The sequence below is a fragment of the Pyrgilauda ruficollis genome, unplaced genomic scaffold (genome assembly GCF_017590135.1).
Source record: "Pyrgilauda ruficollis isolate IOZ18807 unplaced genomic scaffold, ASM1759013v1 scaffold4, whole genome shotgun sequence".
In the NCBI taxonomy this organism is placed as follows: Eukaryota; Metazoa; Chordata; class Aves; order Passeriformes; family Passeridae; genus Pyrgilauda; species Pyrgilauda ruficollis.
In genome coordinates, this window is record NW_024525489.1 from 18245243 (window position 1) to 18270668 (window position 25426).

General features: G+C 35.8%; 1 protein-coding gene across 1 annotated transcript in view; it reads right to left on the reverse strand.

The window, feature by feature from the left end:
- The window catches only part of PRKN (parkin RBR E3 ubiquitin protein ligase), a 677999-nt gene that overhangs the window by 331825 nt on the left and 320748 nt on the right, over nt 1-25426 (reverse strand). Inside the window, exon 6 of the mRNA XM_041477165.1 lies at nt 12158-12273. Coding sequence (XP_041333099.1) covers nt 12158-12273 — 116 coding nt within the window. The remainder of the gene's footprint in view (nt 1-12157; nt 12274-25426) is intronic.

Below are 25426 nucleotides of genomic sequence, written 5' to 3' on the forward strand. Positions count from 1 at the left end.
TACCTTTGTAAAAGAGCAAACAAACTCAAAAAAAGGAAAGGAACATGAACACAGAGTAATAGTATCCTATTTCTTGATCAGCAACTAGAATCCAAAGGAATGCTCACTTTTCCATAACATATTTCGAAAGGCCAAGAATATTGTTCAACATGCTAAGAAAAATAATCACTTTCACCAGAAACATTAACAGGCATTAATATTACTGTAAATGCTTTAACCCTTAGACAAATACCATCTGAACTGCAAATATGGATAACGTATTTTCTAGAAAACAGGAAGAGACAGTACGATCTAAACTATAAATATCTCTCTGAAAACAGGGGGTCATTACAACACACCAGAACACCCAGAAAAGTGGAAGATAAATCATACAAAACACATTTTTCATATGCATACCGATTAGCTCAGATAATCAGAAAAGACAGCAAAGGGTTGAGACAAGAGCTCTTTCTAGTGAAATTCATTCTCATGACAGCAGACATTTCCAGAACTGTCTTATTCTCAAAAGAAGAAAAATAAACCCCCCTGAATATTCACTCTACTTCCTGTGACAAAAAGCATTATAAATCCTACCTCACACTGAGAGAATCATTAAAGACATTCCATGGCTACCTCTTAGATGTGAGGATATCACTCAGAAAGTGCAGGATGATTAGATTGGATGAGTCTAGGCTCAGACCAAGCAAAGCACATACACCTGCATTTATATCCTGTTGGTTTTGATGGGATTACTCAGATGCAGCAAGCACAGGTTTAACTACTTACTGACGTGAGGTCACAGTTTGGTTCCAAATGTTCTGCAGAACTCAAACCACCATAGAGACCCTAACAACACAGTAAGGACACCTCTACAGAAATATTTTATTCCTTGCTATTATAAACAGCACATTATATTAAATGAAAGATATCAGAGAAGAAAAACAAAAATTCTCAGGAGATTCAATTTCTTTGTCCCAGATAGGGAAATGCACTACAACCAGAGCAGAAGTGCCAAGTGGCCATCTAACATCCGCATATTGTCCCGAATCTTTCTAGCTTCAGAAACTAGAATACCTTAACTTTGAGAGGTTAAAAACGCAACAAAACTGTCTCCACTTTTGGTACCAGATTTTTTAACAAGGAACACAAAAAGCAGGGGTGCAGGGAATGCTACATTTTATACTTCTCTACCTTGGCATATTATAGATGTTTAAGACTAGCTACTACTCAGTCTTGCCTTCTGTTTTCTATTTTATCACTAGCAAAAATTCTTTTAATGCTTTCTACTAGTATAATGACTTATTAAAACAATGCCTTATATCCCTATTCATGTAATATAAATTTGATTTTAAAGACAGCAATTGGCAGTAAGATTGAGAGGGATGTGTAGGATGCTTTAAATTTTATTTTATTTCTCAATTCTGACTTTGAGAAGGTCGTGTTTCATTAACCAAAACATAATTCAAGCAAAATCGTAGAGAGGGAGAAAGTCAAAAGTACAATAATCTACAAGTCTTTAGTTAATGAATAAATTATGTTTTGAAATCAGGTTTTCAAAGCTTGCCAATGGTACTAAATAACAATAAATGTACCACTTTCTGGAACGTAGAAAATGGCATATTTTTAAATAACCCTTCTTACTGTTGAAGGAAATGAGGTCTTAAATGCAGGGCACTCTACATGCTTTTCACAAGCACCACTTTGTTTTCAGGTTTAGACAATCATAACTCTACTTAACTTTTCATCTTCTTACTGTGCCAAAGTTTATGCCACGTAAAATCAACAAAACAACACAAAGTATCTGAGCAGCTGAAGACAACACTTAGACATACAGACACCAGACATACATACAGATACCAGACATAAAGACACGCTCTGTCTTTAAAACATGAAACAGGGGTTGTAATAAGAAAATACATAAAATCTGTGGCACAAAAATTAAATAAAGAGAAAAGTAGTATGGATTGCCTCAAGCCAGAATCACCTAATAGCTTTAAAAGAGAAAGGAATTACCATTAGAGTCTATGAGATACTCTAAGCACCCCTCAAGGGCCTGTACATGCTTCACTTGTTTTATGTGAAGCCTTGCATCCCTTAGAGTACAATTTTGTTAATCAGTTTTCAAGGTCACAGCTGAATGCAAGAGGGACAGGCTGTGCATCTGTAGAAGATACTTTTTTCTGGAAAAGTCAGAGTTCTGTTTATGTGAAAATGATCTGCAGTTATGCAGCACATAAGTCTTAACCTGCAAACACTTATATCATAAAAAATACTCAAACCCACAAAATTGTTTGCATAACCGAAGTCTAAAGGGTCAAGGTGAAAGAAATGTCTTTTTAATTAACATGAATTTAGCAGATACATGCATAATTATGTCCTCACAAAGCAATAATGACTATTTTACCTGAAATTATGGATATATTTGAAGGACAAGGGAGGAAAAGGTCTATTTCTCAAAATCTCAATGATGAGGGTCTTTAAAATGCTCTCTCTTGTCTGTTTTGGTATTTTGTTTTAAAAACAAAATTAAATTACAAATGCATTGAACTGAATAAATGACTTTGTGAAGCTGTTTCTATTTTATATAACCAGACTGAACCATATTGCAGCATCACTCTCACCACCTGCTTTCTGATCAGGACATGCTCTGACACCTTTTGAGGCACATGTAGCAAATGTGAATAAATATAACTTCTTTTGTCAGGAAATCCAATAAACTCCAGCAAGGTTAGAGAACCCATAGGGAGCAAAGGCATAGTCTTGCTCGTGAGCGCAGTTCAAGATTGACATCAGCATTGTCAGCCTGTTTCCAAAGAGGTTGGACAGATTCATAGAGGTGACATCTGAGTGCAGTCATCTTTCCTGCACTGTGCACATCACTAGGCTGGTCCTGGTTTTCTTGGCAGCTGTTTGGCTGACACTGCCTTTAGTGGTTACACAAAACATACCTTATGGGAAGTGGTATGACTGTTCCCTTTGTTGCTTCAAACAAAACAAAAAGAAAGAATAATTTGTAAAATTCAGATGGAATTTGCATGCCAAAGGAGCACTGTCTGGTTTCTACCTTCACCAGAAATATGGGCAGATTTGTCTCCTGTGTAAAGTGAAATTAGAATAACACGGGGGGAAAATATTCATAAATGCAATGCACTTTAAATAACTGAAGATTGCTTGTAGAGAAGGAAGACAAAGAAAGAAACAAGCACATATACATATAATACATACGTGTACACGTACACATATGTATTATAAATAAATACACACGTATGCATTATATATAAATATGTATGAAATATTAATCAAAATTCCATTTTACTTAGTAAACATGTATGAGTGCATAGCCTTAAAGGAAAGCAAAACAGACAACGACTCAGAGGAGGGTTTTGTAAAAGCTTGCTGTGGTAGAAAACCTCTGAAACCTCTGCACAGAAAAGCAACACTTATGCTAACTCATTCAGCAGAATAGAGTAGTATTCAGTAGAGTAGGTATAATTTTTCCCCAATCTTGCTATCCAGCAACACATATTCTTTACTATTTTTCTCACTTTTCACTGCCACTGAACTCTTTCAGGCACAGGTCCAACCACGCTCACAGCTGATCTTAAGAGATCAGCTGCAAGTCTTAGTCCCCCAGCAAGAGGAAGTTATGTCAGTGTAATTGGAGAAATATAAAGAAATACCTCAAACACTTTTGATGGACAAATGTACTTCTTTTCATCCTGCTTACTGCATTTCAATGTACAATGATATGGAATTACTTGAACATGAACTAAAACAAACATGTCAAGCTAAAGTACAAGTCTCAGCACAGGAGTTTGTAACAATATAAAAATGTGTTTTCATTGGCGTAATTTTGCTAGTAGTATTGACATTGACATGCCAGTGCAGTATCACTACCATTTACAAACTTGTACTAGGAAAATGATTATTCCCTTAATTGTGCACATTTTCAACCATTTTCAAATGTCTGCACACAGGTCCCTTACTATGTCACAGATATTGACAGAACTTAGTAGATTTTGATTAACTTTGATTATGATATATTTCTTGTCATTTTCAAACCACATTGCAAATCAGCATCTTTTTGCAGCAAGTTCATAACAGTTATGTATTAACAATTTCACTTGACTTCTGTCTATTTTCCACTATGGGACAGAATTTACTTTCTATGCCCCGCCTGATACGTGACCTGGATCTTCCATTCATAAGGAATCTTGAATTGTGCTGGTAACTTAGTTGATCAAGAACTTAGTGCATCACAGCACAATTTACGCTAAATTTTTTACTATAATTTATCATTACAAAACAATAATTGCAATAATTTACTATTCCAAAATTGCTATGTTTTAAAGTAAATATATAATTAGGTTTACTAAATGAAGTTTTATACAAATACATTCATCAGAAGGTAGAAGGAATTTCCCTGAAGATGTAAAAAATTTACATCCCTACTGGTTTCTCTTACAGAACAAAATAAATAACAGACTCTTTCTAAGACTGACTTCAGAAACTGTTTTGTTTTCAGAAGCAACCATGAACAACATCCAAAGAATTAACAAGAGGAAAGAGAGCTATCAATGATCATGAGTTGCTAAGTAAAAAGCAAAAAAAGTAATTCTAATTATTAAATTCCATTTCAGTTCCATCAAGACTGTAATGTACCAAGAGCTTTGCATGCTCAGTGCAGACTGTCAGCAGAAAATGTGTGAAATGTTTTCCTTACACTGTTGTCAGTCAGTACACTGCTATGACAATTCATTCTGCACCATGGTTTAAAGAGAAATGTAGCAGTAGGCGTCCCTATTGATTATATGTACACAAATGAACACATTTCTCCAACATATTCCTCAATCCCTCCCTTGTTTTCCCAAAATTTTGTACGCATAAGCCCCCAAATGGGTTACACATCAAAAATAGAGTTATAGAATTTGAGAGTAGTGCCTTGCCCCAGACATCAAATGAAAACAGTGCGTAAACACTTGCTATCAAATTCCATCAAAATGTTTATCTGAATTATGCATTTCTGAAATCTCAAAACAATTCCTATGGAGCTATTTGACAGAGGAACTGAATAGCACTCCAAGACACTACCCAGGACAGCAGACAGTGTTCCATAAAGGATCATTAAGTGACTCCATGAAGTATCAAGTAACATTTCATGAAGTTCTCTACATATTATGACAGGTTCTCTGTCTTATGAATAGCCCTTCACATATTTGATTTCAGAAATTATGTCCTGGCACATTTGCCCAATACCGCTATTTTCAATTTTTCCTAAGTTCCTGCAAATTAAATTATTCTGTTGTGTGCATATTTAGTTTTTTGCTGCTGGGCAGCTTCATTCTTTCTTGGATATTTTCACTTTTTTTTCCTTATTGTGTAAAAGCCAACCACATCCTTCACAAACACTTGCCATTCCTTCCCCTTACTGAAGTGCAAGATGCCAAACCATTCCCAAACCAGTTCCTCCCCAAACCATTCCCTCAATGCTTCAGCGGAGGCCTGCAAGGAACATCTCTGCAATCTGTTCCCCTTGCTCCTTCAGACCTCAGGTCTCTGCTGAAAGGATGAGGCTTGCTAATTAGTATTTCTTGTGATGGTGCCTTTACAATATAGATATCTCTCCAAAGACAGCTGGATTGTGACCTCCAATACCAATTCTCATAGGTCACTACACCACTATCAGATGGTGAAAATATTCAGCTACTAATAACCTTGCCTGAAGCAAAACTAACCAGAGATGGAAATGTTTTGTCTTTCATGTTAAGGAATTCATTTTAAAAAGAAGGAAAAGAAAGTCAGACACCTGAACCTGCAAACATCTATGGCAGAAAAGGCTCACTGGGCTTGCAAGTTTCAAAAGAGTCTATTTGAACAAGGTTTTAAAAACATTTGCTACTCTGCTCTTCTTGGACATTGCAAATAAATTCTAACTTGAACATTTAAATTTACAATACTTGAACAGAATTACATCCATTAGCTATCATTTTTCATTGATTATATGCAAGTATTCATGCTCAGGTTTCTTAAGAATATTTTGGAAGTGAGGTTCATGAAATCTTGGATATGTTACACATACCTGACTAATGCTAGTCATGAGTTATACAAATGAAATACGTAACTGGAAACATCTACAAAAACAGCTCACTGTAGTAATCACCACAAATTAGAATGGCAGACAACATGCAGCATACAATATAGACCCTGTTGATAATATTCTGGAATCTGCAGGCTTCAGGTGAAATGTCAAATGCAAAATGAAATTAATGACATTTATTTTATCCCAGGTGTATCAGGAGATGCACATTGAAATAAATTCAAATCAGAAATGAACTTCCCTTGTGACATAAAAATCCTCACTCATGGCTGTTTCAAACACTCAGACATACCACACACCATTATATTTATGTTCACAAACACATAGGCAAATTAAAAAAAAAAAAAAAAATAAAACCAGCGGCAGTCAAAATATTCCTTTCCATTTGTCCTTTCTGTCAACTGTTCACTAACATATATGGCAAGCAAAGGAATGACATAGGAAAAAACCTCAGCCTCATACAGAAGAAAGGCAGCAGGCTTCATTCTCCCAGATGAAGAGAAATTCATGTTTTATGTCCAGCATAGGACACGAATGAGGTTGTATAAAATCCTCCTCCCTTATCCCCTGCTGGCAAAGGATATGTGCAATGTGAGAGTGCAATAGCTGTGCCAATGTACTCTTCTGTTCCCAGATGTGTTAAAGCTGAGATGCAGCTGCAGTGCAGAACTTAACAGATTCAGAGGCAGAGCAGTAAGAACTGCACTGCTCTCCTGCCATTGCCATGGGGGGCTACTGTATTCTAGTGATTATCATTCAAGAGAAAGATTAAGACAACTGCATTTCATGCACAAGGCACATCTTCCAGTAGCTCATGGTACCAGTCTTTGAGTCTGAAACCCACAGTGTGCACACCTCAGAGGAAATGAATGTCACTTACTGGCATTATCAGACTTGGCTCACATTTCAAAAAATCACCCAAATTCTCAGCAAAAGGTTTTCTCTGCATGGTTTTTCTTGTGTCGGAACTCAAATATTACAGCTGTAACAAGAGTATTCTATAAGTTACCTTACTGGGAAAAAGAAAAAAAACCTCAAAATCAATTAGTAACAGTTCTTAGTTTTATATCTAATTTCCTGCTTTAAATAAGTAATTCTTAAGAAATCTCATTAATTTAAGGAACATTAGGGAATAAAGCAGTAGACATTGTCCCTGATGGTCATAGTGCTTAGACAAAGTAGATTTAGTTCTTAGCACAATCTTTGTCCACTTCTCTTTGAAGTACTCAAGGTATATAAAGACAACAGAATTTAATAGAGATTTGGAGCAGAGACCACATTATCAATATGGGTCACAGAGAGGGAAAAAGTACTTCAAAAAATAATAGCTAAATATAGATTTAATAACTTGGATTATAATGGCCCAAAATGGTAAATTTAGGATTCTATGTCCCAGAAGCAAAGAGAAATAGTAGTTATAAGTCTAGAATAAGGTGCTATTTACTCTTCTGAAAACATCCCATAGGTAATGTCTTTTAATGGGCCTGGTCTGCATTTTCATCTCAAAAAACAACAGAAGGTCCCTGGTAAAACTCTCCAAATAACAGCAAAATTGAGCTGAATCAAACTTGCACTACAGCTTCTTCACTAAGAAAATGTTAACAGTTCTCAAACAAATCTCAGCATATTCTGAGTCAAAAGAGACTTACAAGAATCATTAAGTCAAACTTTTATTGCATGGCCTGTACAGGGATCAAACCCACAATACTGGCATTAGCACCACACTCTAACCAATTGAGCTAATTGGTGGATCTCTATCAAAAGCTGAATTTTGCCAATTGTCTCTTCAACTGTAGCACTGGATTCAAATAATCAACTAAAGATTCTGGAATTATTTGTAATGCAAAGGTTTTCAATACCATGGCTGACCTGCTACCTCATCTATTTCTTGCCATAGTCACTGCTATATTCCTCCTCTGATACTCTTTCCGCTTTTATTTTTTGAGACCTGCATTAATACCATATATGTTTTACATGAGGAAAGAAAGACAAGGCAAATTATTTCAGGTGTCTCCAAAGAATATTTAAATTGTAATTCAATAAATATTTTACTTCAAAGCAACGTACAACATTAATGCACAAAACAGTACAAAATGTAGGTCAATAAGGAACATGGCACACCTATATCAACAATAACATCATAAAGATGAAAATCCAAAATAGGAAATTAGAAAATCCCTAATCCCCATAATAAACTTCCGGAGATGGTCTTCTTTTGGCATATAAAACCCACAGGTAAAAGCCACAACAGAAAATAATTTACATATGTATTTATTGAGAAGCAAATAATTTATCCCTTACCAATTTAGGAACACTATCCCATTAAAAAAAACCGAAACCAAAAACAACAGCAAAAACCAAGAAACCCCCCCAAAACAACAAAAAAAAACCCAAAACAACCTCATCTGTCTCAATTCTGACTCTACAACAGAGGAAATGAGCAAGTAGGAGTGATAGGAAAATGTCACAAACTGCTGCTGGGGGGAAAACATTTCTAACTTGTATTTTGACTTCAGAAAAAAAAAAGACTGAAAAAGATAGCTATTTAAGAGCTAGTGAGACGTTTAGGAGGCCCACAATAACCCCATGCAAACCAGATTAACACACTGTTATTCCCAACAACATGCAGCCATTCATTCTTTGTTGTCTGAAGGAGAAGAGTGCTGCCCATGGAATTTCCAACAGGATTTCCTATAGCACATTCACTTTTTTCCCCCTCTCAGTACTGACCTTCTCCATTAGTCTCCTGCCCATGGAATTTAATGTGATAACAGTCCAAACTGATTTGCTTGAAAAGAACTATGACAAAGACATTACACCACAGTTACCCTTGAACTGTAACTAGCATATGCACTACTATCACCACTAGCAGAAGTTCTCACTCCCAATTCCAGTATTAGGAAGTCCAAAGAGCAGAAAAGCATATAAAAGATTCCATTGTTTAAACAGAGCAAAATATTTCTTTCTTCAAGACAACAAAGCAGGGATTTATTAGATTAGAAAAAAAAAAAAAAACAAACCCTGATAACACAACACCAAATACTTGTCTTTCTGGAGAATTCTCTCTACCTGTTAAGTGACAGTATGTCCTATATATCTTTTACACTCATCTGTATCTGCTGAAAGCTAAAAATAATGGTGCCTTTAGGAATTGTGCCCTACTGAGTTCGTGAAAGATGACGTGAGGCATTTCTGTTCTACACATTTTATTTTTACACTGCTTAAAACTGCTGTTATTCCTGAGCCTGATTTATGGGTACCCTGGGGTACTCCTAACCCCTTTTGATGTTATTTCTACTGGAAACAGTTGACAAAAGCAGATCTTCCCTTGAGGATTGCACAGTTTTAGTATTTGTTTCAACTTCCAGCCATTTGCTCAACCTATTAAAGCTTCTTCAAAGACAAAGAATAGCAGCCCATCACCTTGAATGCTGCAGAAAAAAAAAATGCATAAAGGCTGCCAATTGACACTAACTCTGCTGTAGATAAGCAGAATACATTGGAAGGCATTAACTACATGGAATACTGCCTATGGATTTAGCACAGCCCTACAAGGGTGTTTGGCTTTCAACTATTTCGTTCCAGTGGTCAGACTTGCATGAAAATATTTATATAAAATATAAACCTAAGGCAAACTAAGTGTATCTAATGTAAACTTAAGAATAAAAACTGGCAATAGATCATCATTGTATTCCACTTTGTATTTCTTCTATATAGTGGAGTACACTACTGCTTTATGGAGGATTTTATAAGCTTTGCTAACCTTGCTAAAACCATACAAATGCTGTGCCAAGAATCTTGGAACTTAATTACTCTGTCTGTGGTGGACTGTCCATGATAAATCAATGGAAACACCTAGAGATACTGTGTAGGTTGTTGCAAACAAAAACACTTAAGAAAAATGCAAATAGCACCTTGTTGTCATCTTTTCCTGTTTGGTGTCTTGCTGTTGGTTTGGGGGTTTTTTCCCAGAAAAAAAGGAAGAAAAATCTACTTTGAAGAACAGACCCGAATTTCTTATTTTACTATAGTGAAGCTAACACAAAGTAATAACTAATGTACCAAATACAGTTAATCCTCTTTTTCACATGAATGCTACAGAAGGATGAAGGTAAGTTTCACAAAATACTCTAAGCTGCAGAGTGCCCTAAATACTATTTTTCAACTGCATAAGCACATTAACAAGTAATTTCCAGTACAATCACTTTAATATTTAACTGAAGTAAAAAGATTATGGCTATTTATGCAATTTCTTGGAATTATATAAAAATATTACAAGAATGTGAGGTCGGAGAAAGGACTTAGAAAGTCAAAAAAACCACCAAAAGTGAGTGGAGATTTTTTAAGTAGCCCAAGATTTTACAAGGACCTTTTCAAAACTCATAAATGTTTTCATGGTATGATCTTGCTCTTTCCAATAGCAAAACTTACATTTGACCCTCCTTAAAATTGGTAAAAGACAAAATCAGAAACTAAACCAATTTCTTGCACAGCTTCAATTGGAAAATTATTTCATCCACATATGAAATTCTGTTTTAAAAACTTGCAGGATTTGCCATACAAAAAAATAAAACAGTAAAATAGTATCTTGGGTTTTAGTATCACCTACAAATCACCTATTTTAGTGATACTAAAACCATGTGTTTTTGTAGTATTACACAAAAGGGCATGGGAGGCTTTTATGGCTTTAAAAAAAAAAATCTAAATTCTGAAAGATAATCAGAATTTCATGTATGGATACATTCTGAAAAATTTAGAGTTATCATAGAAATGTGTATCAATATTTTGACATGATGAATGAATTTCTTACAGTTTGCTTCTTTTAATGTTATCCAGAAAGGAGATTTTAGACAATTTTTTTTTCTACCCCGTTGTTGCTCTTCAGTGAGCCCTTCTGAAAACTTCCTGGGCCCCACACAGGAAATAGTGTGACATGAATGACCTTTTTCCATTCCATCTTACTGCTAGGATAAAAAGTGTACTTTCACTGCAGATCTGCAATGGTTGGTCTCAGCTCCACAACTAACCCAAGCTGGCGATGATGAAGCACCACGTGACACAGCTCTGTGCAGGACATCTGCCAGGCATTTCCATCTGGCTTGGGAATGGGGATCAGCCTTTGGCCCTCTTGCATTTAGCAGTACAGACACGCACTAGGGGTCTGCACTTCGGGAAGCCAAACCATTCTCTTGCACAGGGAATTTTTAGAAGGGACAGGAGAACCAGCCACTTTTGAGTACCTGAGTCTGCAACCTTGCTGCAAAATGCTGACATACCAGTTTGACAGAGACTGCTATTTGGTCTTTGTTTCATCTGTACCTAAGAGCCAGTTCTGTAAATACACCACAAAGGATGCTTCCACAAACAGCCCTTTCCAGAAGACACACACCATATGAATCATACAGAGTTCCAGTGTCCTTTCCCATTTCTCCATTCTGACCTACAACGACCATTTCACAATTCTCTTTACACTTTCATATAAAATATCTCCTAATCAGTAGATAAATGTGTTTCAGGTAATTCTTCACTACAATGGTGGCTGTCTTTTTCGGGCAATTGGTTTTTAATCCATGCATTTTCAAGTAATTGATATTCTTGAATGTATGTGCTCAAATACCACATGCAAAGATGGATTACAGTATTTCAAACTACAATAAACACAAACATGAGAACAGATGCATTTCAGTTTGATTTATAGAACAACCACCAAGAAGTTAATTTTTTCAGGAGCAGTCTGTCCCCCTCAAAAATCCAGCTCTTTCCCAAGCTCTTGAATACATATTAGCAGAAAATATCTACACACTTATGCCACTATCTTGAACTCCCAAGGTTTTAGTTAGAACTAAAGCAGTCAGATTTCTACCTGCAACATGACTAAGGTGCAAAAATAGAAACTGCAATTTTACCAGCTAAACAAATAACATACCTGAAAATATGACCCATTTTTCACCATGCTACCAAGGAAAAAAACCCCACAGCCTTTAAAAAGGAAAATGAACAAAGAAAAAGAGGCTCTTTGGAAGTGATAAGTACTCTAAAGCACTGAGACTGTAAATCTCTGACAATTTTTGTTGTACTTACCTAATATCTGTGCATGTTATACATGTGATACAGCGGCTGTTTGTTGTAACCAGGTTCAAAGCCACAGATGTTTCACTGTCAGCAGTTGGGTGTGCTCCACATTTAAAGTAAAACTCCTGAAATATTGAAGGAGAGATAAAGAGAAGATTACATACCTGCTGCTCAGGTCCTTCCTTTATCTTTGGTTAACTGACATTTGAGAGGACAGACAAATCACCACTGCCAACAGCAAAGGAGGACAGTCATTAGGAAAGGTTTCCAAGGCATCCCTTGCAAAAATACCAGTCTAGGTGTGTATTTTGTTTAGAACCATTCCTAGCACAGAAGATATCAGTGTGACACATTCTGTGATCTTCTGGATTTATAAAAAAACCCAAAAAAACCCACTTCATCTTGACTTTCTCTAATCAAAGGCAAAATACTAACCAATTTCAGTATGCATTATTATTGCCACTATCTTTTCTTGTTACAGGTAGTACCATTTTCTGAACTCTACAACATAGAATTTTGGATCCAAAATAGTGAAGTCTGGCCTTGCTTTTGTGATGTTGGATATCTTTAAGATACAACTTTACCATCTTAATAAAGGAAAGCTCTACCTTTCTTGTAGCCCACATTACATTTACAAGTGTATACAGTGTTTCAATCAGGTTGCTTTAGCCTCTTAGACTGCCTTAATTAACATAATGCTTTTCACACAAATGTGTATTTTCTTCTCTTTTCCACTGCCCCCCAGGGAAGGCCATATGAAGCACACTATTCTTTTATAAGATTTTGTTACAAGAAGTTGTTCTAAGTGTCCAAATTACTCTAAGCATACATTAAAAAAAAAACAAGTTTGAAGACACATGCTTTGTAATAGGAGCCACAGATTAAAGTTTGTAATTTCTTTGTTGCTATGAGACCTTCTTTCCAGTAACAAATTGTGGAGGTTTGTAATGAAAACAATATATAAATGAAATGTGGATTGGAACTTAAGGGGATAAAAACATTGGAAACAAGGATAAGAAGGCATAAAAGAATGGCAATTGTTGATATCAAGATACTAACATCACTGTTTATTCTCAAGAAACCTGGCCTTGGTAAAAAATACTAAGAAAACAAGGAAAAACCCCCAAACAAATTGCAGCAAGGGAAGAAAAAAAAGTCAGGGAAAAAATCAGCAGCATTTGCTGATGACTCTCAAAGGTGGGACAGGATGAAGGAAAAAAAAAATACAGCTACTGTCAACTTTTTTAGAGTGAAAAAGTCACAACCGGGCCTCAGCATCAGGAACAATCCAAAAGCCATGAAAAGACATGCTAGGTGTTTGCTAGTGTCACTCCCAGTTCCCACCTACAACTGGGTAGGAGTGGGGACACATTGCAGCACTCACTAATACATGAGCAAAAGAGGACGTTTGGATGAATGAGAATGAAAAAAAATCAGATTTTTTAATACAAAATCCCTTTTCCCTCTCTACAACTTGGCACGATTTCGTGCAATACTGTACTAAAAGCAGTCCAGACAGACTCTTACTTTCTCAATGCCTACAGCCTTGCAGTACGGAGTTCTTTGTGTGCAAAATAGCTGTCATTTACTGGTTTGGGGTTTTTTTTCTCAGTGGTGATGACCATTTAGCCATATTGTGTATTTCTACATAAGATAAATACAGTACTATGCATTACCATGCCACTCTAAGGTGGACTTCTGGTGACTGGGATATGAAAAGTATTCATGTAACCTTCCTCCTAGGTTAGTCACTGCTGTTTGTCACAGAAGTGCTGATCTATGCAATAGATTCACCAATATATTCATGCCCCACAGTAAGTGAAGGGCACAATGTCTGATGCATGTCTTAGTAGCAGTTTAAGAGAACCATGTGGCAAGAGCACAGTTTAAAGGCAAGCCTATTCTTTAAAGTAATTGTTCACAAGTCTTTTTAAATGAGTCACCAGTACACATTTCTACGCAGCTAAATTATCTTTGTGTCCTGTTTCATAAGGAAGGAAGTATTCCCAGACAAGAAAATATGCTTAAAGTCATCCTTAGACAAGACTTCAGACTTCCCAAGTATTTGCTCTTTTTCAGGACACAGATATACACACAACTTTTAAATATCAGCTTAACTTGAAGCATTTCAGCTTCAAATGAGTCAATGGAGCTACACATTCATCCGGAATAGATGATAACCTTAACCAATCTGTAACTTCAATTTATTTTCAACCTTTAAAAATGTATTCATTGATCTCTGCATTATTTGCTAATAGGTTTTGGAGCTTAAGTTTTTTTGCCCTTTAATTTGAATTTATTTTGTTTGAATTAAATGTTAAGAAGGATTTATTTCAGTGCAGAAGATAGATATTTCTTTGCTTCAGTACACATTCTGCATACAACTAAAAGAATATTGGCAAATCACAATTCCAGAATAGGTAAACTATGAGCAAGGAAACATCCAAAAAAATTTCTAAAAAAGTACGTACCCAAAATAATAAAAACTTATTTGGATCACAAAGAAAAAGAGTAATAAATGTATTAAGCTCTGAACCAATTGAAATAGATTTAGATGTCTTTTTGTCCATAAATGAGCATCTGTTTAGTGATTCTAATTGTTTTGCTAATACCTCATGATGGTTCTTGTCATGAAAGATACTTATGAAGAAGATAAATAAAACTATGCAATTCTTATTCCAGGAAAAGACAGACAGAAAGGAAAAAATAGGCAAGAGTCTTGTGCTACAGTCCCAAAATACTTCTGCTATATCATTAGGAAAATTACTTCTCAATATTTCTATTTATCAGCCCAAACACTGCTTTAAGAAAACCCCTCTAACTAAATTTATGATGTGCTTCAGTTGCTGAATTGAGAACATTATGAAACTTGAAAATACTGTTTAATATAACAAAAGAAAATCTTGCCAGTTTCCAAAGCTATCCATTGAAAGACTCCCTGCTTGACTAAACTGCAATAAAAGAAATAGTAAATCGTAATATTAAATACAAACAGAACAGAGGGCTCATTAAAACATAAGAAAAAGAAATCCCACAAGATTATGTGTCAAGTATTTTTTCAGAAGTAATCCTGAAGATTAAAGAATAAAAGAGTTATTCACAACAGGTATGTTGAGACTAGCAGTATACCCTTGGAAAATCAAGCAGCATCAACCCAGAGAAAGCACAGTACTACACCATCAATGCAATAGTCTGTCTCTGGAGATCTGAGGCCTCAGTGCTGTGCTGGGAGTTCAGAAGTACAGGGAAAGTTGGGAACTAAAAATGCAGTGTGCTCTGAGTGCCTGACTGTTCCCCAGTAGTGTGGACTTCATTTCCAGATTTTTTAATATTTCTTTTTCTCTGCAGTAATACACATTCCATCTGTTTAAAAGCTTTTAAAAGTCATGAAACCAATTAAGTTTCCAGCTGCATATGAAAGTTTATGTTGCCTGGTTTTGCACATTGCATAAATACACAATCCACAAGTATTTATTTGTTCAATCTACCAGATTTTATAGAGACTTAACATACTTTTTTTTAGTGCCAGGGCATATACCTATGAAGCTATCACTACATCAGCACAAGTTGCTTCTCAATTGCTTCTGGCAATGAAATTACTGAAAGTAAAATATAAAACAGAAGAGTGTAGCCACTTCTCACCCTTCAGCTTTGCATTTCACCAGGCATGTAAATGTAGCTGTTGTTTTATTTAGTCTTTCACCCAGTGTATGGAAGCCTAGGGAGGGAAATTTTCCATATTTTTAAATCAAAATTATTTCTGTACCAATGTTCATCTCTGAACAGCCATAGAGACCTAGGCGTCAGCCAATTTAAGACTAACATTCTAAATGAGCCTCAAACTGTAAAATTCATACAAGCAGTAGTTGCTTCTAAGGTTGATATCAAAATGTCTTTAAACTTATGCTATATGAGACAGTATTTTCACAATGTTGACTTTATAATAAAAAAATCCCCAAACCTCACAAAATAACACAGAAGGAATGACTGAAAATTCTCACTACAGAATGCAGTCTACATTAGTATCTGACTACTCCTAAAATATTTTAAAATAGAATAAGTTACATTATTCCTCCTTTCTGCACATGTGTTTCTAGGTACAAAAAAACTTTCTGATGACTGTAAGTATTGTTGTTCAGCAGTGAGTAAGGATGTCAAAGAATTACTGCAAAAGCAGAGAGAAAATTTAGTGCTTTTCTTAGTTCTAAAAGTGAGCAGTTCTATGGTCATCTTCTACTGCAGTGAATACCCTTAGATCATTTTCTTGCCTGAAGGCATAGGTCCCATGAAATTGTGAACATTTGATTTAACACCATAAATGCCTTCCTTTTGGCAGTGTATCTGAAAGATTGTTATTCCGAGAAGGGAGCAGGCATCACTCTTACGTACTCTGTCATATTCCTCACTCCTGTTATCGCTTTTGTGTCACACAACATCATCGCAAGTGCATGAGGTAAGAAAAGGTTCAAAGATACATGGTCAATGTTAGCTCCTTTTCATGAAACTAAAGAACAAAATGCTCAATTTTCAAACCCCCCCCCCCCAAATCTTCTTTCATATTTTACTAAAAGTATACCTGTGTAAACTCTGTCTTTTCCAACAAACCAGGGGTTTACACAGCCCTAACTGCTGATGATAACTGAACTCTTTTCTATATGGTCGAGTAACCAACATAAATAAAATCAAAGTCATAAACAAACCACCAGGGGAAGGCCTAGAAGAACCTTTACAATTTTGATTTATATTCTCAAGTCCAGTTTACTGTCACAAAAAACCCACTAGTGTTGGCTAAGTGCCACCAAGACAGCCTGCACCTTGGTTGGTATACAACATACACACATAAAAACACAATCCTCCTCTTGCTTCTCATTTTGTGCTGTGTAACTTGGCTAAACTAAGGAAACTCAGGCAGATTTTTTTTTTTTTTATTTCCAGTTCTTAATAAGCTACAAAAGAACAAGAGAGCATTATGGTACTTTTCTCCTCAATTGTCCACACATGTTTATTTAGGATTGATAGGCAAAGCCGTTTATGGATATGTTTTATAGCCATTAAAGGTGTGGTTTTAATTATCAGTAAACTTGAATCCCATTTCAGCTATATCATCATAATTTTCCCCATGAAAGAGAGAAAACTTCAGTGCTATTGTGGCACACCCCTGTGGTAATGATTCATTTGCTTTTGAACTGAAAAGTTTAGTAGATATTCAGTGGATCTGGTGACAGATTGAAGGAGAGTCACTTCAGAACAGCTGTGGAATCAAATATTTTTTTCTGAGATGTTATAGGAAAGACTGCACTTAACTCTGTGCAGAGATATTTTCAGGTTCCCACATCCCAGAAGAACTACAGGCAATAGTTTTCCAAGCCATAGAAATACCCCTGTGACAAACATATCTAAAACATCACTGTTCACATATGGAACAGGCACTGCTTTTAATGATATGTAAGTAAAAAACATCAAACTACACTGGCTAACTACAAGAGGAAGCTCGTAGAGCCAAAAAGCAATTCTTCAAGATTTAAGTCCTAAACAACTTTGTGATAGACTCCTGAATGCATTACACACACAAGACTGCTCCACCTTCTTCTGTGAGCAAACAGTATTTTGACTGTCTCTGCTTACTGGAAGATATCTTGCTCAAAATAGTGGCAGTTCTCCCACACACCTCACCAAATACTACCAAGAACCTCAAATCAGGTACTGAGCATGGTAAGCATCACCTAGTACCAATTTAATTGGTGACTGCTACTCTGCATGGCTTGGCTTTGCTAAGCAAACATTGAGACCTAAACAGCTGTTAAGATCAAAAGGAGTAAGTTATTACCCAAATATCAAATATTTGCCATAGAGTGGGGTTTATGGTAAAAAAACTACATAAATAAAACAAAAGCATTCCTATAGCTACCTGCATTTTAAATAAGCGAATTCTTCTGCCTCCTCTATGGTTGGAATTCATCTGGAATTGTTATAATACTTGTAGATGAGAAGCTAACCTTAGGCTCTGCTCCTGTCATCAGCACTATTTCCTTCTAAAAGACTCTCCTTTCAAGAATATTTTTCTCCTACTTGAGATTCCAATCAAAATCAAACCTTTTCTCTGTGGATTTCCTGTGATTCTTAAACTTGATCATGATATCATTGATGTAAATATTATTCCCAAGGGCAGATGACTTCCCTAAACTGAAAAATGCATCTTCCCCTGGGCACAGCTAAGTGGATCCCCTCCTAGGCAAACAAGGAATAAATACAGCTCTCATGGCTCAGTGGTTAAGGACAAATAAACAGTTAACTCACTTTAAAGGGAAAAGATTTATGCATAGTATTAAATCAGCATCTCAACAGAATCAGGCAGGTCCTGAAGTCTGATTCAATGTTAAAAGAAATACATGAATTGATCACTACAAGCAGCATAATAATGCATGTGATTAGTTGCTAATTTTCTATTAAGATTTAGCAGAAAGTATTCAAGGTTAAGTGACAGTGGATTTGAAGTTCCTTAGCATAGATTTTAGGAATACTTCAATGCAATTATTAAATATGTTGATCACTTCAGTCATTTATATACAAAAAATAATACAAATCTCTAAAAAGAATAATCATTACACTCACACAACATTTCTTTACCATTAAAAAAAACTTGAAAGTAATTTTTCTTGCTAGAAAGAGAAGACCCTGTGAAAAACTCAATACCTGATCTAAGACCTAAACATTCAGAATGGAATCAGAAAAATCAGGAAGAATGAAAAGACAAGCATGCCACCAATAACAGCATACTTCATATATATTTCTACAGAAATTTTCCCATCCCTTCCACGTTCAAATTCACAGAATCCCTGTTGAACACGCCAGAGATGGCAATTCATAGTCAAAAGTGTGGACTTGAAAAGAAATGTCTTTATGGGATGTAAGGAGAAAAACTGATATTCCAAGAGAGATAAAATATTATATAATAAGCCTTGCTAAAATTCTGCCAGTAACTAAATGACCTCAAAGATAAGTTGAAGGATCTTCCTACGCAAAGAAAGGCAATAAAGTGCTAATATATTAAATTTAAATGTCTGTAAGTACTATGTACTCCTTTAATTTGGCAAGAAACAAAAGCAGCATAAAAATGTAGAAGAATTATGAGCATCTCTCTAATATCTGCTTTCTGACTGAACCCCTTTGCCCTTCTCAAAATGCCTCTGGCTAAGAAGATCTGTTATTCATAATAAAAGCTCTTTAGGATGAGTATCTTTTGTCAACTCTTTGCGCAGGCTTGGTCTTGGTGAAAACATCAACTTTGACCTGTGTGAAGGATGGAGGGAATGAACTTTTAAAATTATTATTACATTTTTGAGACGAACAACATTTAGGGGCAGAAATGCTACCCTCTTGTGTTTCTTCAGACATTCTCTTCTTTTGAACTATAACACTTGCAATCTAAATGTGTCCAAGTGACTAAAAGACACATATTTTAGAGAAAGAAGTGTATCTTTTACAATATGTCCTTTTAATCCTTGGTTGACTTTAATTAAGTTCATATAAGAAAAACATTAAAAGTACACATTTCTACTTTTGTCTCAGAACTCAACATATTCACCATGCCTTTTATTCAGTTGCATACATAAAAAACAATTTGTTGCATAATAATTATTTGAACAGAAAGCCTTTGATATGGAAAGTATTTGAGTGTAGCAAGATTATGGGACAGGAAATATACATACAACTCATGAATCTTTACAAGACCTAGCATCTCAGTTTGGACCAAGTCATTTAAAACCTAGGTTTAGAAACATAAAATGCATCTAAAACTCATCATCAATAATTGCCATGAGGCATTTTTAGGGATAGAAAATAGTAACAAACTATTATCATCATACCCAAATCCCACTTTTATCCGCATTCTTTAAAAAAAAGGGCAAAAATCAAGCTAAAACCAAATCTGTTCATGCATTTATTACCCTTGCCAAGGAAAAATATTTCCATCTTTCACTTTCCACAATTCATTGGAAGAGCAGGGGTATTGTTCAAAATTTTTTAACAGGACAGCTATAGTACCATTCAGTTTTATTCAGACATTTGATGTGACAGAACCAAGATTACTGATGACTGAACAAAGCTTGCCTATCTATGTTTGTCCACACTAAAACCCCATCAAGTTATTGATTTGTTTTAAAATCTAAAGAGAGGAGAAAGATATATTTAAGATTAAAATTACTGCCATGATGGGTTATTAACTGTACAACTTTATAATGACACCTGGTCTCTGAACAGAACACGAAACTATCGTTTTCTAGGAATTTTCTGTATAAGGAAAGTAATAAGAAATGTAACACCTATCATGCAATTTTCTTTTCTTGTCTACTAGAAACAACACAGTGGAAAAATAGAACACAAGTGCCTTGGGAATCCCTTAGCTGCTGTTGCCCACACAATACTACTTCAACCATGCAGGAAAATACTCTGTGGGAAAGTGACTTTTCACATTTTTATCAGCAACATTTCTCATTTGCTTTGCTCATCTAAAAGCAACCTCACAACACACATGCTTTATTTCTCTGCAAGTGGTGACTCGAGCTCAAACAATTCTGTCCCTAATTCTGCTGTCTTTTCTTCGACTAGCAGTATTTCCATGACACAAATTCAGAACAACCCAGTTCTTTTATCACCCGTTTTCTCAAAGTACAGACAAAGAAATGAAGCCTGGAGGGCATTGTGTGTCCTTATAATGGATCTTTGCCTGGAATGTTACCTTGTAGTGGAATGAAAGGTCCTATAGACAGCCAATCCCAAAAAATGCCTAACTAATAGGTCACAGGTACTGCAATGCCTGTGGCACGTAAAAATACAGTAAGATAGTTTAAGTAAGTTTTCAATCAGTACAGGCATGGTTTCATATAAAATAATACGAAAGCTTTACACATTCCTTTCTCTGAAAGATGGCAAATTCTCCCCCTTCCCTTCTCCTAACTTTTTTCATCCATACATCGATCCAATGCGATCTCTGATCAACACTAACTTTTGGGCTGAACCAAGACTGCAGGTGTCAGGATGATGAGAATACCTAGCCCAGACTTCTGAGCTCAACCCAAATGGTTCTGTTGAATTTGTCCACCAGCATTATGAAACAGATTGTTTTGGAAAAATTCCTTTGAATTGCTTGAGCCACAGAAAAAGTCTCAGTTTCAGAATAGCTTCTTAAAACATATTATAACCATTATATCCTGAACACTAGTGCTGATTCCTAGGACTAAAACTTTCACATCAGCCCCTTTTAAAGTAGAATCCAACTGTCTAAATTTGTTGTCAAGTGTTTCCTGCAGAGAATAAACCCTTTACTTTGAGCTTAATTTCCTCTGGCAATCAGATTTGAATTTTTATGTGAACAAAAGCCATGAAAAGGTCTCAAGGAGAGAAAAAACTAAGGATACTACATGACAGCAGATCCTCAGGCTGTGCTCCTTATAGCACAAAAAGTTGCTTGCAATTACAGGTTTGAGTGATTTGTTTATCTTCTAACCATGTTAGCAAGCACTTAGGGTAAAGACAGTGATCAAAGCTTCAAAATAACTACAGAAAAAAAATCTAAAAAGTACAAGAAAGAAGACTCCTATACTTGAGCTATAAGTATTGCACAGGTGACATTGGATTGTAAGGTCTCTCAAAGAAGCTTCAGAAGCCCATAGAGTTAATAAATCACAATGCCTAAGTAAACTACATAATTTCTTGAAGTGACTATTATTTTTTCTTGAGTATTCTATATGACAGGAGTAATTCCATAGTCTAGTCTGTTAATACTGATGGTTTTTCTGCAACATATACAGCAGATTCCCATCCATCTGATCATGTCACAACTGAAAAGTTTAAATTTCATCCATGCCTTGATATCAAAGGAACTGGATAGGTTCAAAGCTTCAAAAAAAGGTATTTTTAACCCAACAGGCATTTAAAAAAATGACTGTTATTTTTAGGTTTAGGTTTCCAGCCTTTAACTAATATCACCTATGTCCTAGAGCCTCACATCCATCCATTAAACATACAGACGATCTACAAGTCTCTAACACAGCTGAAAGACAGTACTAAGACACCTTTCATTTAGCACTATGGCTGCCTCAGGGGGAGCATCAGTATTTATGTGATGACACTGGGCAGATAAAATTAGGCTGTAATACTACAGGAGTGGCTCTTTACTTCATCTCTGTCTCTTCAGCTTTGAAAAATTGGACAGTTTGTTCTGTCATCTTCCCAAAGCCTGCCATAGATCAGGATGTGAATGAGAATGAACCAGCCAAGACTGCCCAGTTACAATGGAAACAGTGAGAGGACAAGAGGGAGGAAGGCAGAAATATTATTGCCTCCCTCTGTACATGATATATTTACCTTCTCAGAATATTCAGAAATGTCTGGCACCTCCTCCATGTTCTTTGAATAGACAGTGGGGGATTTTTTAGTTTTATTTGCCACCCAGAATTTTCTGGCTTTTCCTCTGATGCATGCTCTTCGTCATGACATTACATTGTTAGCACAACTACAGCTATGCTGTCCTTAATTCTTAACTGAGTTAAATTAAATTATTGGGGTAAATGCTCCTAATAGTCTCCTTTCTACAAAAATGCTAAGGAGCAAGTCTTGTGTCCTACCAACAAAGGTAATGTCTCACACACATAGAACAAGACACATTACACTATAATATTTGAAAAAAATCCGCAAAATTTTTCCAATAGTTAATTTTTTCAGGTTTGTTCAATTGCCAGAGCTGATGGGGTTGCAATTAATTTTAGTCAATTTAGGATTTTTTTCCATTCCCCTGGTTTCCTAGTTTAAATATTTTCTTCTGCAGGGACTGAGAAGACAGATGGAATATTTGTGTGGTAGCCCACAAACTGAGACTTTCTTAAAACAAAAAGCGACCAATATACTCTGCAAAATAGCCAAAATATATGCTATACAGAAAAAGGAGCAATTATGCCAAACGTAATCACATGAACACACTTATGCTAGTAGTTGACTCATATTGCCATCTTCCAAGAAGGGGAGAGGACTATGCATATGTGTAGCTAATTTTATTTGTTTCAGCTAAGTAAAACCTGCATATAACCCTACACAAGGAACAACTATTTCTTCCACTTCTGTGCTATGAAAAAAGAGGTTTTATTGGCAAAATAAGTATTTTAGTCACTACCTTAAATAGCAAAATTTGAACTATAATATCTAGCATAAACACCTCACAAACTTAAGAAATACAAATATATGTCCAGTGTTTTACATGACTCACGCATTAAAAAATCCAAATGTACAGTGTTGCTCTGGAGATGAATAAATCCCTATCTAATAAAATGGCACTATAGCCTTAACTCTTAAAAAGCTTTCCCCAGAGGTTCTTACAGGCTACTAGATGCTCTTGAAAATTACAGAGGGCTGCAGGAAATGTAGGGGGTAGAAGGGACAAGCAAACAAAAAGTTCACCAAAAAATCCCACCAAAATCCACTCTCCTCTTTGGCTAATCTTGTACTGCAAAATCTCTAAAGTCTCTGCAGCAAACTGACAGTTTTCTGGCATTTATTTTACGCTGTCATCACCCTTTTTTCAAATAAATTTTCTATATGCAATATATACAAATGAGCTAGATGAAATATATATGCAAGATGAGCTAGAAAACATAAGTCATAGTGGGAAATGAATTAGCTCCTGTATAATCTTGTTGGGAAAAAAAAAAATGTATGTTGGCATACTCTTACCTATAGTTTATAGCATAAAAAAATCTGAAAAATGCAGTAAATAAGTTAAACAAGCATTTAACATAAAAGCCACATTTCAAGTACATACCAATACAGAAGAAGCCAACATTTCTCAGTAGATGACAGCGCAGTGCCATATTTGAAAAGGTATTTTGCACTATTAAATATGGAAATACGTCGACATTCTTCCTTTAAGATAATTTAATGCATAGACATATTATCTAGTGTAGATTGCTGCCTGCATAACTTTAGTATTATGCTGATGAAGTCTTGATAGACTGTTTTTACTAATGTGACTTAATTTGCTTTTTCTAACAAACCATGGTCTATTTACATTGTCTTCACACAATGTAGAAAACAAGCACAACCCCCACCCATATTTTTTTCCTACATTAAAAAATCCAGAAGAGAATAAGGCTACATCTATACTAGCAAACAGTTTGTTGTTAAAAGCTATCCAAGGGCATTTTGGAGTGACTGAACAGTCACCCACACAGCTGCAGGGTTACCAAGGTGCCTGACAGGTTTTAGATGGTGCCAACCTGCACATGGCCCAGGCAGGGCTAAGGAGCAGGCAGACCCAGGCAGGTCTGTGGCTTCCATCCCTGTTTCAGGGACTGAGAAAACTTACTAACTATAGATAAGCTATAGCCTTCGGGCTTGAGGAATTTTCCCAGCAATATTTGACCTTGTAGACCTCTGAGGAACACTAAATGGGGCATGGCTTTGCATATCTCTCTACTTCTGGAAACACATTATCTTCCTAACTGCTGCTAATTCCCAGTCCAATTCCCTCTAGTCTTCTGACCAGCCAGGCAACTGATGGCAGAGCCTTTTACCCTTCTCCACTGCAAAACAGTTTCTGCTCCACAATTCTTTTAAATAGATTTCTACCCACAGAAATAGCATGTAAATATGTACTTAGCCAAAAGAATTTACTTTAATAGAAATTCATGCCCTCACTCCAAAAGAACAGTGATTTAGTTTGAACATGTGACTAAAAATCAGTTTACACAATAGCAGAAACTTTAAAAGAGCATAAACAGCTATTGAATGATTTCCCCAAACCACATACATAAAGTTTTGCATTTGACATTTCAAAAATTATTTTTATTGTAAGATCTGCCTTACAAACTAAAACAAAGTTGAAAATTACCTCAAAAATCTATTTAAGGAAAACAAAAGAAAAAAAACCCCACAACTTTTAAATGTGTTTAGTAATAAACATTTTTACTTCAATTTTATGTAAAGAAAAGGGATCATTTGAAAGATACAAATGTGTGATCAAAATCATTGTCTTGTAATGGGATACCAGAAAAGTAAAAAAGGACACATTACTTAAGACATTAAACAAAAACAATTGTCTACATGCATTATCTTAGTCACAGAATTTCAAACACACCATGCTGAGTCCCCAGGGCTGTGAATACATGGGTTTGAAGCTGCCCCTGACTGACAGGTGTGTGGTGGCAGAGCCAGACACAGAAATACTGACCTGTTTCACTCCACTTCCTGGGCAGGATGTAGAGCTTGCAGAGGTAGCTGAACCAACAG